Source organism: Gossypium arboreum, chromosome 6 (genome assembly GCF_025698485.1).
Source record: "Gossypium arboreum isolate Shixiya-1 chromosome 6, ASM2569848v2, whole genome shotgun sequence".
Lineage (NCBI taxonomy): Eukaryota > Viridiplantae > Streptophyta > Magnoliopsida > Malvales > Malvaceae > Gossypium > Gossypium arboreum.
This window is the reverse complement of record NC_069075.1, coordinates 11,201,652-11,215,739: the sequence shown is the minus strand read 5'-3', so window position 1 is coordinate 11,215,739 and position 14,088 is coordinate 11,201,652. Positions and strand designations below refer to the sequence as shown.

Here is a 14,088-nt window from a genome sequence, read left to right as displayed (position 1 = left end):
CGTTTTACTTTGAACTAAGATAAAGGCTAATTAACTAGAACGGTTTTAACTCGACAAACTCGTTTTTGACTTCCATTGCATGTGACATTGCCAGATTCGGCCATAACGTTTAGACCGGGTTTGGGGAGTTACAGTTACAATCCTTGGAATATTCTTAAGTGTCATAAAACTCAAAAACAAATTTCTAAAATGCCTTGAACTTTTAATAATGTTTTTGAGTATTTACAAGACTTTTTCAAATATGTTTCTAAAGCTTTTCTAAGTAGTTTTCTAAGTATCAATACACTTCAAACAATGTCTAATAATGCTTTTCTAGAGGAGTATGGTATTGATCGATACCTGTAAGCTAAGTATCGATACCTAATCTAAAAGGTATTGATACATGACAAGTCAGTAGCCACAACACCATCTAGAAGGGTATAGTATTGATACTTGTTAATCAAGTATCGATACTTGCTCATGAGATATTGATACTTGAGAACTTGTGATGATTATTTTTCTTCAAGGTATCAATACTACCTTGATAGGTGTCAATATTTGGGCTTGCAAGTTGTTATTAATATGTAAATTTAATGCTATTAAGAGTTAGAAACTCCTTCCAACAACCCAGAATGAAAAGATATAAATATGATCCAGTAACACTCAAATAAAGATAACAAACAAGCTTTCAAATATCAAAGTGCAATATCTCATCTTTGAGATGTTACTTGTATTTGTGAGAGCTTAATCATTGTATATCCACCTTTGAAAGGTTTTAATTTTTTTTTTATTTTCTTATTTCTCTTATTTGAGAGATTAAGGGGATAGTGGTTCTATCTTACGAAGTTAAAAAATAGTGATTTGTAAAGGTTATGCATTATCTTAAACAGGTACCCATCAATAAATTCAGAATAATCACTAGTTATAAAAAGCTAAGTTAACGAAGGTACACAATTAAGATTGAACCACTATAAAATTGTTGTACAATTTTTTTAAGTTTTATATTTTGTTTTTAAATACCAATTCACCCACTTTTGGTATACTGTAAGGAAAACTATAATAACTAAAATCAAAATGTAAAATTCTTTACTCGGAGGGTTATAATATTAAAATGTACATGTTAAAAATAACCAAATCAGAAAATAATGATTAAAATTTACATATAATTACAAGGACTGATAAAAGAATTTGGCCTAAAAACAAATTCCACCCGCCCAATTCACGAATCTTACCCCCTCTCTGTGTTTGTCTTTTGCTCTTAAGCCCTAAAAATTACCAACCAAGCCTAAGCCTGAAAATGCCAAATCTCACTGTTTTACAAGCACACCTCTCCATCTTAGACTTACAAATGAAAAGAAATCGAAATCAATGTTAACAATTACTATTGTTTCAAAAATATCCCCCACATTTTCTCCCCCCAAAACACCCCAATCTTTGTAGCCTCTAGATTCTTCCAAATTCAAACTCTGTCCACATTAGAACCCACAATGCCTTGAACTAGTCCTCCAATTTTTCCAATCCCAATTCCAAAACTGACCGTGTGGTGAGGTCCAGGTGATCGGAGGATCCATGTTTGCTGGCAAGACGGCCACGCTGCTTAGCCGAATCCAGGCTCAAACCAACAATTGCAGGTTTGAACGAGCTTCTTTTATTTTATGTCATAGAATTGGATTAAAATCTGAACTTAGTATTATTCACAATTATGGGTTTCTGCTTATCTTGTCATATGCTATTATTCACCATTCTTTTAGTTCATTGGTATATATTTTTGCGTACTGCTATTGGATGACCTGTGACAATAATAAATACTCCCAGCTTTCAGGCCAAGCTTCTTAAGGAGTACACACAACTGAATAAGGTTATAAGGGATCTTTGTTTTACGGGAAGACTGAGGGAAGCTGTTGGGCTTTTATGGCGTACGAGATTGAAAGCAGATGCTGCAACGTATGCTCTTCTCTTGCAAGAATGCCTATTCAGGAAAGAACATAAAAGTGGGAGAAGGATCCATGCACATATGGTTGTTATTGGATATGTACCCAGTGAATATCTTAAGATCAAGTTGTTGATACTGTATGCAAAATCAGGAGATTTAAGAACTGCCTATGTTCTGTTTGATAATTTACTAGAGAAAACTTTGATTTCTTGGAATGCAATGATTGCTGGGTTTGTGCAAAAAGGTTGTGGAGAATTTGGACTTGACCTCTATTACAATATGATAAAGAATGGTGTATCGCCTGACCAGTACACTTTTGCATCCGTATTTAGAGCCTCTGCTTCCTTAGCCTCATTAGAGCATGGGAAGCGAGCTCATGGGGTCCTGATAAAGAGCCATATTAGGGAAAATGTTGTGGTCAGCAGTGCTCTCATGGATATGTATTTCAAATGCAGCAGTCTTACCGATGCTCATCAGGTGTTTAATGAAGTTGTAAATCGAAATGTTGTTACTTGGACAAGCTTGATATCTGGATATGGCCAGCATGGGAGGGTTAATGAGGTTCTAGAATTATTTGATAAAATGATAAACGAAGGTTTTAGACCAAACTATGTTACCTTTCTTGCAGTTCTTTCTGCATGTAGCCATGGAGGCTTGGTTAATGAAGGTTGGCACTATTTCTTATCGATGAAAAGAGACTATGGAATCCAACCAAGAGGGCAGCATTATTCTGCCATGGTTGATCTATTAGGTCGTTCTGGAAAGTTGCATGAAGCTTATGAGTTTGTTCTTAACTCACCTTTTAAGGAGCACCCAGCCATATGGGGTGCTTTGCTTGGGGCCTGTCGTATTCACGGGGATATGGATCTGGTAAAGCTTGTGGCAGATAAATACCTTGAATTGGAGCCTGAAAATTCTGGAACATATGTTCTCTTGTCTAATACCTATGCCACTTTTGGTTTTTGGGAAAATTTGGCCGCACTTAGGAGGAAAATGAGGAATTCTGGGGTCATAAAGGAGCCTGCTTATAGCAGGATTGAGATTCAAGGGGAGGTCCACTTCTTTTTGAGGGGTGATGTATCTCATAGACGTTCTGCGGAGATTTACGAGTTGATCAAATTAATGCCTTCCATTTTAAAGGATCCAGACTATGTTCCTGATATAATTAGCTCCTAAAATCCTATGTCTTGCCTCTTATTCCTGTGTTATGTTGAGAAGACGAGCTGGTCCAAGGTTCTAAAGGTTCTTTATGTTTGAATCTTACTGGTAATGTGTTTGGAGAGACGTAATGAATCTGGTCACCCTGTCAATAGGTAAAGCCCATTAAGATGCTGTTGTATTCTATTTGCTTAGTCACCTGCTGCCTACATATTAATGCAAATCTGATTTGGAAAGGTTTTTAGATCTTAGGCAACCTAATATAAAACCTAATACCACAATTTAATAGCCTGGTTGATACCATGATTACCACTTTGTTTTGTTGTTTGATAATGATTCTTGTCTTGTTAACCTGTCTAACTGTATTTATATGGCTATGCAGAAGTGTGGCTTAGTAAAATCAAAGAAAGATGCAAGACATGGGTTGGATTCAATTGTGACACATAATGGCATGAAACTAACATGTTGGTCATTCGAAAATTTATCTTCTTCATTCAGCCAAAAAACTGCTCCACAATGCCCTATGATGAGGTCTGTCATATGCCAGCATCAAAATTTGATGCCTTTTGTCAGGCGTGATGACTGCATTTCATTTTAAGGTTTTTATCTGGCTTTTCTTTTCACCGTTCTCTCGAGCGTCCTCAGTCTTAAGGGTGGCGTATGCCATTGATGGAGCTCAATTCTTTGAAGACCCTTTATAACTCATCATGGCAAAACTGTGATGGCGACTGAGGAATTTATTCAGGGTGCAAGTATAATCATTACTGGTTTTACTTATATTCTTGACCCACGCTTATGGTTTAATCCATCCAGTTCTTGCTCCGCACAAGGAGCTTGGGATCCGTGCTTGATGTCATACCTCTTACTGGTTTTAGAGTTGAGAAAACTTGGGGAAAAAAGTGTTTATAATTTATCCCTAGGTAATTCTGAACTAATTTATTTATCCCTTCCTTTCCTTCCTCCTTTGTTTATATTTATTTTCATCGTTGTAATCAAATAGCATCAGTAGGAAAGAAAATAAAGTTCACGTCTTTATAATTTTTCTTTTTTGAAGAAAAAAAGTGTTAAAATCTAAAGCAAGGGGGAATGAAGAATTGAATGTATGTCTCATGGCCAGTCCCAAGAGGTAAAAGCAGCGACGCCGCTCCACAAGGCGATGGAATATGAGACGGCCCATCAACGGAGGAACTCCCCGGAGGGACGACCGTCAACATCGACGGGCGTTTTTCTGTGACGTTATCTTCGGGATTTACAAACAAATTACGGTTTGCCCCGGCTCATAGATAAGGATTTGAAATCCCCCGTCACATTTAGATTAAACACCAAAAACCCAAAAAGAAAAAAAAAGCAAATAATTTTATACAAACCAAACGCATACTGAAAAATAAGGTGAATTTTTTTTTTGCTTTCCACTGATCAAATACTGTAGAAACAAGCCTAAGGTGTAAGAAGGAATAGAAGAGAGGAGGAGGAAGCGGGGTCGTGGTGTGTATTTATAGCGCTAGTAATGACGGTCAGTGGGCGCAGCTCTATTTGATGCGTGCTCCGCTAGGGCTTCCTATATTACACAATGAAGGCTCAAATTACAAATGGCCCAGCATCGGAATTTTAACCAACAAAAGCCCAACTATATTGTGATATTTCCAAATCTAATCTAAATTGTCCAAAAAGACCATGAGATGAGACGGCAAAAACGTCATGGCTCATGCCACCTGCTCAGGTTTGAAAGCCCATTTGAACGAGAGAATTTAGGTAAAAATATAAGTTTGAAAAATGAGTTTAGATAAAAAATAAGATTTGTTTTCTAAATAGGCTGGCTTCGGGTAGAATTTTTTTGCTCGAGTTCGGCTCAACTCGAATCACATGACTATTTTTTTTTAATTTGTTGGGAAATATTTATTTTATTATTTTTAATGTATTTTCTATATTATATTCTTTGAATTTATTTATATATAAAAATAATTTAAAAAACAATTATTACAATCGGGCCAGGTTGGGTTCTGATTAGCATTTTTAATATGGGCTCGGCTTGATAAAATTTTAAGTCTATTTTTAGGATCTTGCTTGGGCATAAAATTTTGCATCTGCCCAATTCAAACCTGACCTGGCCATCTAGCTAAAACTAATAAATTGGTAATAACTTGGAAAGGGAAATGATATTAGTTGTAAGGTTGAGCGGTAATGAAAATTGAAAAAAGAAATGAATTCAGTCGATTTAGCTTTAGGTTAATTGATATCTTTGTTATTGTACTAATAAAAAAGATATGAATTTTTAATGCACTTAAGTACATGTTTTTTTTCTCTGATTTAAGAGTTTAAAAGAATTTATAGATAGAAATATGCATTATATAAATTAAAGAGTAAATTATACCAACAATCACTCAACTTTGGAGTAGTTGATAAATCAATCACCTTTAGTTGATAAATCAATCACCTTGGTTTTATTTCAGTCACTTAACTTTAGAAAAATAACAAAATAGTCACTAATGTTATCAAAAAGTGACAACTCAGTCACTTCTTAACATATTCCGTTACTGTCTTAACGGGACCATTGATCTGGCAAGTTAACTAGTTGATATAGCCAGATAACTTGCCACGTTGGACAAGTAGTCAAAGGGTCAAAAAGAAAAGAGAAGATGATTGATTAAGTGTAAAAAGAAAAATAAGAGAAATGGAAAAGAAGAAGAAGAGAAGAAAGGAAAATGGAAGGAGCTAATCTCCATTGCAAAAACAGACCATTGAACCTGGAGCTGTTTTTGCAACAGAAAGCCACGCTGGACAAGCATCCAAGTTCCTTTGAATAAGTCCTTTGAATAACCTGGTGCTTATCTCCATCAATTTGTGAAAGAGTAGATAAATACATGCAAACAAAACATACATGTAGTTAAAAAAACTGTAAGAAAAATAAGAAAAAAAACTTGATTTGTTGGCTGAATAAGTCCTTTCTTGCTCGTTTTCTTCTAATGATCTTTTGTGGAGATGGACTTAACCAAACTTTCCTTCGTTACTGGTATTAACTGGCATCGACTCCTCAGATGTGGCAGCTGGGGCAAAAGATACAGAGTTAGATGGTAGGTTTTCATCCAAGTTAGTTGCTAGAACCATCCTGGAATGTTTAGCTGCAGTTGATAACCACTTGGATGTTAAAGATTCAGTTCTAGGTTTTGGTTGTTGTAGAGTGCTCCCCTGGCAAGCATGCAAATCCCTTTGAGCCTGAGATAAGCTAATCTCGCTAGCTAGAATTGAAGGTTTGAGGGACCTAACCTTTTCAACATTAGGTTAGCTACTTGACAACGAGGAATCTGCAACATTTTCTCCAAGAGAAATAGTGGCTAGCTTAACCTTAACTTGTATCGAACCATTGTTCTTTAAAGCCTAAAAAGCTGAACTTTTTTTATTTTTAATTGATATAAATAATGATTGAAAATATAGTTGACATAAAAAGTGAGAAAAGGTTGGTTTTTTTTTTTTAAAATAACCTAAAAAAATTAATTAATTATCAAAATGATATTTTTTTAATTAAATACAAAAATGACCTTAATTCTACAGTAAAAGTTAGTGGAGCCAAATGTTATGGCGCCACCAACATGCCACGTCAGCATCCATAATTTTTTTTTTGTGGAGCCATGTAGAATGGCGTCACCTATATAAATATCATGACAATACTGCAAATTTTAGAAATATGAGGGACTTCAAAATAAGTTTACCATTTTCTGGTGGAGCCAATTAGTTTGGCGCCACCAGTTCCCCTTGACACCACCTGTCACTTTTTTTTTTTACTTTTTTACTTTCGTCCGTTTTTTTAAGTTTTGTTTTTATCTTTATTTTATTTATTTATTTAATTTATTTTACTTATTTTTTATTATTAATTTTAAAAAATTGAAATGTATATTTGAATTTTTTAAATTTTGAATATTATTTTAAATATTAAATATATATTTTTAATAATATAAAATATTTAAATATTTTAAAGATATGAACTTTCAAATTTATTATTAGTTTTATAATATTAATTTTAAAGATATTTAAATATTTTATATTATTAAAATATATATTTAATATTTAAAAGTAGTATTTAAAAAGTAATATTTAAAATTTTAAAAATAATTTAAAATATATATATTTAAAATTTAAAATATATATGTTATAAAATATTTCAAATATACATTTCATTTTTTAAAATTAATAATAAAAAAATAAGTAAAATAAAATAAAGATAAAAACAAAACTTAAAAAAAAAAATGGGATGAAAGTAAAAAAGTAAAAAAAAGAAAAGAAAAGAAAAGAAAGTGACAGGTGGTGTCAGGGGGAATCTGGTGGCACCAAATTAATTGGCTCCACCAGAAAATGATAAATTTATTTTGAAGTCCCTCATATTTCCAAAACTTGCAGTATTTTCCATGGTATTTATACAAGTGGCGCCATTCTACATGGTTCCACCAAAAAATTAATTTTTTTCATGGATGCTGACGTGGCATGTTGTTGGCACCAAATCATTTGGCTCCACTAACTTTTATTGTAGATTTCAGATCATTTTTGTATTTAATTAAAAAAAGGATCATTTTGATAATTAATTAAATTTTTTGGATTATTTTTATAAAAAAGCCAAAAAGGTTTGGGGGAGAAATAATAATAAAACAACACAATGAATTTGAGTTCATGAGGAGTCAAATGGGAAGCAGAGTTGAATCAACACAGACTAGAGACTGAAGCTTCAAAAATTAGATGAGAGAAAGTTGATTTTAGAATGGAGGATGAACGTGGGGAGATAGGGATGACGATTCGTTACCTTTGGAGTTTGGAGGATTCACTTGCAGAGATGCAATACGGGATTGATTTGAAAACTGGAGGCATCTCTATTTTTTCTCCTCTTTCTCCTTCTTCTTCTCCTCCTCATCCTCTTCTTCTTCTTCTTCTTCTACTGCATAAACCCTAAATTGGTGCTAAAAGGGCAATTAAAATTGGTGCTAACCGACCAGGTAGACGGTTAATGCCACCAAACAATCCACTATCTGCCATGTCACTTTGCCTTTACGTCTGTAACGAAAAATTGTTAAAAGGACTGTTTTGTTATTTTTCTAAAGTTGAGTAATTGAAATGAAACCAATGTGATTGATTAGTCAGCTATCCTAAAATTGAGTGACAATTGATGTAATTTACCCTAAATTAAAATATTTGAATTTACACAATTCTCAATTGAATCTTGGAATAAGAGTAATATAATTGACACATTGTGGCTAAGAGTAGAATTTGACCTCCTCCGTATTCTAAATGGATGCTGTAAGCCTATGAAAGCTGGATCAGATATATACTTTTTTAACTAAAATTTTTCACTATTATTCTCAAATACATTATCATTGTTATTAGGTTTAGGTGTTAAGGGAACTTTTAACTTTTCTAAAAAAAATCAATTAGTTTTGACAAAAAAGATTGTAATCAAATCAACTCTCGAACATTAAAATTTTTATCATATATTTTTTTGGCTTAATTACAATTTTGGCCACTAATGTTTGCATATTTTGTAAAAATAGCCCTAATTGTATTTTTTAGCCATCAGCTTTTATTTTTTTGTTTTTTTTCAAACTGCTTTTTCTAACATATTTAATAAAGGTACCATTAAAAAATTAACGGGATTATGTGAAATTTCAGATTTGGAATATTTTTAATGAGATGTAATTTATTACTTAAATAACCTTATAAGATAATTACATATGGAAAATAATAAAATAAATGATAAATGAAATTAAAAAAAACTCTTAATTTAAAGAAAATAAACGTAATTATCTAAAAGAAATTAACTCAAAAGAAAAACCTCTCAATAAACAAATGTATGAAATATTGAAACCTTTTGCAAAATGAAAGAAAGATTAAAACCTTAAATTTATTCATTAAATATGTTAGAAAAAGTAGTTTGAAAAAAAATCAAAGGTTGATGGCAAAAAAAGACTAAAAAAAAAATTAAGGCCATTTTAACAAAATATGCAAACATTCATCCCTCTTAGCTTTGCATTGTCCAATCAAACAAGCTTCATTTGCTTTAAGTTTCGTTCATCCCTTAGGTGGGTACTTTGAGAAGGTTTGTTTAAACATACCATATGGTGTTCCCTTCTTCTTCTTTTTTATACAATAATAGGGGTGGAGGATGGGATAACACAATTCAAACCAATGTCTAATGGGTGTCTGACAAAGGCTTTAACTATTGCTCCATACAAATCAAGATGGTTGTCCTCTCTCTTTGTTAAAAGCATCTTCAGTTGCTTTGGCTAACGCTAATCTTTTCACTAGTATTATATCCGAGTTGTAATTAGCGCAATAAAAATTGTTCAATTCTTATGCTTCCAAATGTGCAAACAAATTACACCAAATAAGATACTCCAATTAACTCACTTATACTTCGATTAATCCTTTCTTGCAAATTCTCAATCAACCTAAGTTTAAAGGGTAAAGAATAGAACCTTTGCTGTTGCTATAGAGGTACAATACGAATCCATATCTTATACATGTTGGGAAATGTGCCCATATTGTAGTAAACATATAATTGTTTTCTATGTATTTGAACGATGGATAAATAAATAAAGTTAATTTCACATTTCAATATTATATCTTTTGTGTTTCTGTCTTTCATATTTTGCACACATAGCGAAATTGTTACAAGAAAATATTAGTTCATTGATTGTCTAAGTTCAAGCTGATGATAAGTGGCATTATAAGAACTTTTACAATGTAAGAAAGATAACTTATTTTAGTAGATAATCTAAACGATTCCTTAATCCCGTAAAAGAATCAAAGTGAGTATTTGATTCAAATACATAAAAGGATTATTATGTCGTCTACAATTCCAATTAGGGACATGACTAGTCTTGGTTATCAAAGCAGTTGACTCCACGGGTAGAGACATAAATATACTCATTGGAAGAATGATACATTTCTGAATCCATTTGTGACTTAATTCACTTGTGATGTTCATGGTGTGACTTACCTAAATCTTGAGTTAGTCACTGGCCATGCGTATGAAACTTATGTGCTTTGATATAAGTGGAGGCTCATGCTCTAAAGATGATCGAGTCGATAGCTGGTATGTTAGGTACTTGACTTGTGTATGACATAACTTTACTAGCAACAATGGAATTCATAGCTCGATTAAAGATTTAATGATAATTTCTTATTGACATTATGTGGGTTGGTAAATATGGAATGTGATCATGGGTTGCTTGTTCTCGAATGAGCAATTTATCATAGTTATTATTTGACAGTGATCATATTAATCATTAAGAAGACACAATGGTGACAATAAAATAAATTAAGATTGTATTGAGTGAAGGATTTAACTCAAAGGAATCAAGAATATCATATGAGGGTAACACACACAGGAAGAGATTATTGGACAAAATAGTTGGATGAATTGCTTCGTAAAGAATATATAATAATGATATTTCAATCATGGTACTTCTTGTGGACTGACTCCATGATTAAGTAAACTGAAAATTATCAGAACGATGCTTCTAGACATAATTGAAATTGTTCGAGCCTAATTTTATATGTCTGATTGGTCCCTTCGCTAGCTCAATAAAAGCTCGATCAGACTGCATTTGAATCAGAAGAAAATTCTATGACTTTGGAAATAATTTAATTGAGCCAATTTATTCGATGTGGAATTAAATTAGGTGGTCGTGTGAATTTTTAAAATAGAGAATTTGATTAAAGAATTTTCTTGAAAAATTAATTTGGAAAATCTTAGTGATTTTTAGGAAAATTAATTTTGATCAAGTAAAATTAATTTAATAAAATTAATTAAAATAAATATGATATCTTTTTAATTTAATTTTCAAGTCAAATAATTGGCCCGATGGGTAATTGAACTTGAAATTTGGACCCGAGAACCAAAACCCAAAAATTGGTTGCATTGGGCCCTATGTATAAAGCTAAGCTGACGATCCAACCAGTGGTAGGATCAGACTGGTTGGGCCATCATTGGCCCTGACCGAACCGGCCAGACCCATTTGGGCAAAACGACGACGGTTCGAGGTGTCGGGGGAGTCAAACTAGCGATGGCATTGTCAGGCACGGTGGCTACGACAGCGATAATTCGGCGGCTGGAGGCAATGGTTTTTTGGTGGCAGAGTAGTGGAAAAATTAGACTCCTAGTGGGACTCTATCAGGTAACTTGATTTCAAATTAACTTTTTCGAAGATAAATATTGTTTTAATGAATTTAATAATTAATTTAATAATTATCTAGATAGTATCGATTAATTTAATATGAATATGAGATATTAAATTAAATTTAATATTTATATGGATAATATTTTATTAATTTAAAATTGATGTGATTCATTCCAATCCTAAGTTGAAAGAATTCAAGAAAAGTTTTAAAGAGAAAATTCTCTGAAAAAATTATTTCAAAAAATTTCTAGAGATATTCTTATTATTTAGAACTTCACATAAGAAGTTTAGAGAAATTATGAAATTATCCCAGTAGTAATTTTGTGAAAAATTTTCTGATTCGAAGAAAGCCCACACTTGGTAGACATGAGCTTGAGGATAGCAGAGAAGACTACTTGGTCGAGGCGTTCATCCTAGACGAATCATAAAGATACAATTTTGATTAAGTGTGTAACAACCCGATTTTCAGTGGTGTCAAAAAACAATGATTCGAGACCACCAAATCCGATAAGTAAGCTCGTAAATTATATTATTTAGTATTTACGAGTCAAATATGGTTTCAGAAAGATTTTTGCATTAGTAATTTGTGTTTTACAGGGAATTTGTTAGGTTGAGTGGTTTAGAAAATAAGGTATCGAGACCTCGTTTGTAACACCCCTACTCGTATCCGTCGCCGGAATAGAGTACGAGGCATTACCGGGAAGCATGAAACACTTACAGATAATTTAAATACATTTTCATAACAATTTGTTTCGATTTCATACTATTTCATATTTAAGCTTTATTCACCAAAGTATTTGAATTATCATCTTTATGCAAATAGCACACATGAGGTACATAATTCCATAATTATGAATGAACACATTTATCAAACATATTCCATGTTTTTATATATATCATAGTTTCATATTTCCATGTATCAATTACCATCACTTCCTCGTATTTCAGACAAATACGTGTAACAATTCATAAATATGCAATTCATTAACTCTTCCTACCAATCACGATTTAAATTGCCAAATCAATTATTAAGCCCAATTTCAATGTTCACTAAAATCTATCATATAAATTTGGATGTACATATTCATCAATAAATTCCATGTACAGATATCACCATCTCATATTTCCACATACATTTACTTTTCACATTTATGAATTCAAATAGCATATACAAGACATACCAATGTATTTCAAGTACGTTTTCATGATATTTCATTTTGAACTCAGATTATTTCATACTAGAAGTTTTCTCATTAACTCATTTGGAATACCAATTCAAACGGATAATACACTCAAGGCGTAGAAATATATAATCACAAATGAACTCATTTATCAACCAAGTTTTATGCTCATGTCTCATCAACTCGTATTTCCTTATGTCACAAAATACCATGTAATACTTACCAAACTTCTTCAAATTAGTGAAAATCTTACGGGATTGAGTACTTTGTTTTCTCGATGCCATAGTTCAACTATGGTCTTACACATCTTCACATAATGATGCCATAGCCCAGCTATGGTCTTACACATATTCATATATCGATGCCATAGCCCAGCTATGGTCTTACACGTAATCACATACCACATGCCATAGCCCAGCTATGGTTTTACACGAATCACATATCTCACTGATGTCATATCCCAGATATGGTCTTATACAGTAGCATATATCACACCGATGCCATATCCCAGATATGGTCTTATACAGAAATCACTTGTCACTTGTCACTTGTAGCTGAAGCTACCACTATTCACTGATTAGGTAGCCGGAGCTACCATTTTCATCGATCCGTAGCCGAGCTACCACTTTTCATCGATCGGTGCGAAGCTACCACTTTTCACTGATCAGGTAGCGGAAGCTACCACTTTTCACTTGTCATTTGTCATTGATCAGATAAGTGTAGCCGAAGCTATCACTTATCACTTTCACTTGTCTTTGATCAGATAAGTGGGCCGAAGCTATCACTTATCACTTGTTGCCATGGTCCAACCATGGTTTTTTCCTTCAATTCATCTTGTCACTGAACTGAAATGCTCAATTTGATCATTTGTTCAATTTTCATGCTTTTACATTATTCACGATTTTATCATCAATACATATGAAATAACACATCATGAAATTCATAAAATTAACAAATGATCACTAAAATTTAGCCATATAAACTCAGAAGTTTGATTTTTGTATTATAACGATAATCATAATTTCATAATAAATATTCCAAATAAACCATTATATCATTTCTAATTCAACACTTATCGATTATAATCGGGCATGTGATCAATTTATACACAAGTCATTCATATAATATGTATATTTTTTCTCCTCCTCCTTTCCATCCACATCCTTAGTATAAATAACACACTTGTGAGTAACCTTATCCATAATTTTCACTAATTACTTATGTGAATATTCAAGCTATCCACCCTTGTCATAGTCACTAAATTATTTATATCTGAAGCTATGGAACTCCAAATTAAGGTCCGCTAATTTTACCTGAAACTAGACTCACATATCTTCTTACCATAAAAATTTCATAATTTTTGGTTAGGCCAATTAATACAGTTTATTCATTGTAGTCTCCCTTGTTCTTCTGTCTGATAGTTCCGACCCTTCTTCACTAAAAATTAATTATCTCCTTGTATAGGATTCGAATGATGTTTTTGTTTGTTTCTCTTGAAAATAGACTCATTCAGGATTCTAAAAATATAAATTTAAGCCCCTAATTATTTTTATCCAATTTTTTATGATTTTACAAAGTTAGAACAAGGGAACCCAAAATCATTCTGATATTGTCTCACAAAATTTATCATATCTCACGATTTATAATTCCATTGCTTACATAATTTCTTCTATAA

The 14,088-nt window shown here is 32.6% G+C and overlaps 1 protein-coding gene across 3 annotated transcripts; it reads left to right on the top strand.

Annotated features, from left to right (window-relative positions):
- The first annotated feature begins 1,242 nt into the window (after positions 1-1,242).
- On the top strand, positions 1,243-4,108 carry LOC108489005 (pentatricopeptide repeat-containing protein At4g16470). Of its 3 annotated transcripts, XR_001871866.2 has the most exons (3): positions 1,243-1,610; positions 1,795-3,225; positions 3,453-4,108. XR_001871866.2 is itself a non-coding variant. In XM_017793249.2 (2 exons), exons 1-2 carry the CDS (start codon positions 1,549-1,551, stop codon positions 3,086-3,088), a joined length of 1,356 nt encoding a protein of 451 aa, XP_017648738.1. In that variant the 5' UTR covers positions 1,243-1,548; the 3' UTR covers positions 3,089-4,108. The 3 variants fall into 3 exon arrangements, 2 of the variants coding, with proteins under 2 accessions (XP_017648738.1, XP_052885472.1); XM_017793249.2 differs by having other exon boundaries at positions 1,795-4,108; XM_053029512.1 differs by lacking the exon at positions 3,453-4,108 and having other exon boundaries at positions 1,802-3,306.
- Positions 4,109-14,088: the final 9,980 nt, after the last annotated feature.

Excerpts from the sequence above, each read along its gene's own strand:
- LOC108489005 (XM_017793249.2), top strand. The coding sequence starts at position 1,549 with ATGTTTGCTGGCAAGACGGCCACGCTGCTTAGCCGAATCCAGGCTCAA. Across the intron at positions 1,611-1,794 it reads GCTCAAACCAACAATTGCAG|CTTTCAGGCCAAGCTTCTTA; the intron begins GTTTGAACGAGC and ends AAATACTCCCAG.